This window comes from Buceros rhinoceros, unplaced genomic scaffold (assembly GCF_000710305.1).
Source record: "Buceros rhinoceros silvestris isolate BGI_N320 unplaced genomic scaffold, ASM71030v1 scaffold31416, whole genome shotgun sequence".
Taxonomy (NCBI): Eukaryota; Metazoa; Chordata; class Aves; order Bucerotiformes; family Bucerotidae; genus Buceros; species Buceros rhinoceros.
This window is the reverse complement of record NW_010416263.1, coordinates 1,726-1,930: the sequence shown is the minus strand read 5'-3', so window position 1 is coordinate 1,930 and position 205 is coordinate 1,726. Positions and strand designations below refer to the sequence as shown.

At 71.7% G+C, this 205-nt stretch overlaps 1 protein-coding gene across 1 annotated transcript in view; it reads left to right on the top strand.

Annotated features, from left to right (window-relative positions):
• The window catches only part of ST6GALNAC2 (ST6 (alpha-N-acetyl-neuraminyl-2,3-beta-galactosyl-1,3)-N-acetylgalactosaminide alpha-2,6-sialyltransferase 2), a gene marked incomplete at its 5' end in the record, with an annotated part of 2,064 nt that overhangs the window by 1,395 nt on the left and 464 nt on the right, over nt 1–205 (top strand). Inside the window, one exon of the mRNA XM_010137757.1 lies at nt 34–133. Within this exon, the coding sequence (XP_010136059.1) occupies nt 34–133 (100 nt within the window). The remainder of the gene's footprint in view (nt 1–33; nt 134–205) is intronic.

The window sequence follows — 205 nt, the reverse complement described above, 5'->3', positions numbered from 1 at the left end:
CGTGCCCCCTGGCCCCACCGTGTCCGCTGGCAGGTTCCTGCGGTCGGAGCTGCTGGACTCGCAGTACGGCTCCCTCTACATGCCCAGCACCGGGGCGCTCATGCTCCTCACCGCGCTCCACACCTGCGACCAGGTGAGAGGCCACCGGGCCACCTTCCCCCCAGGGACAAGGACATCCATCCGCCCGTCGGCTGCCGGGGGGTGG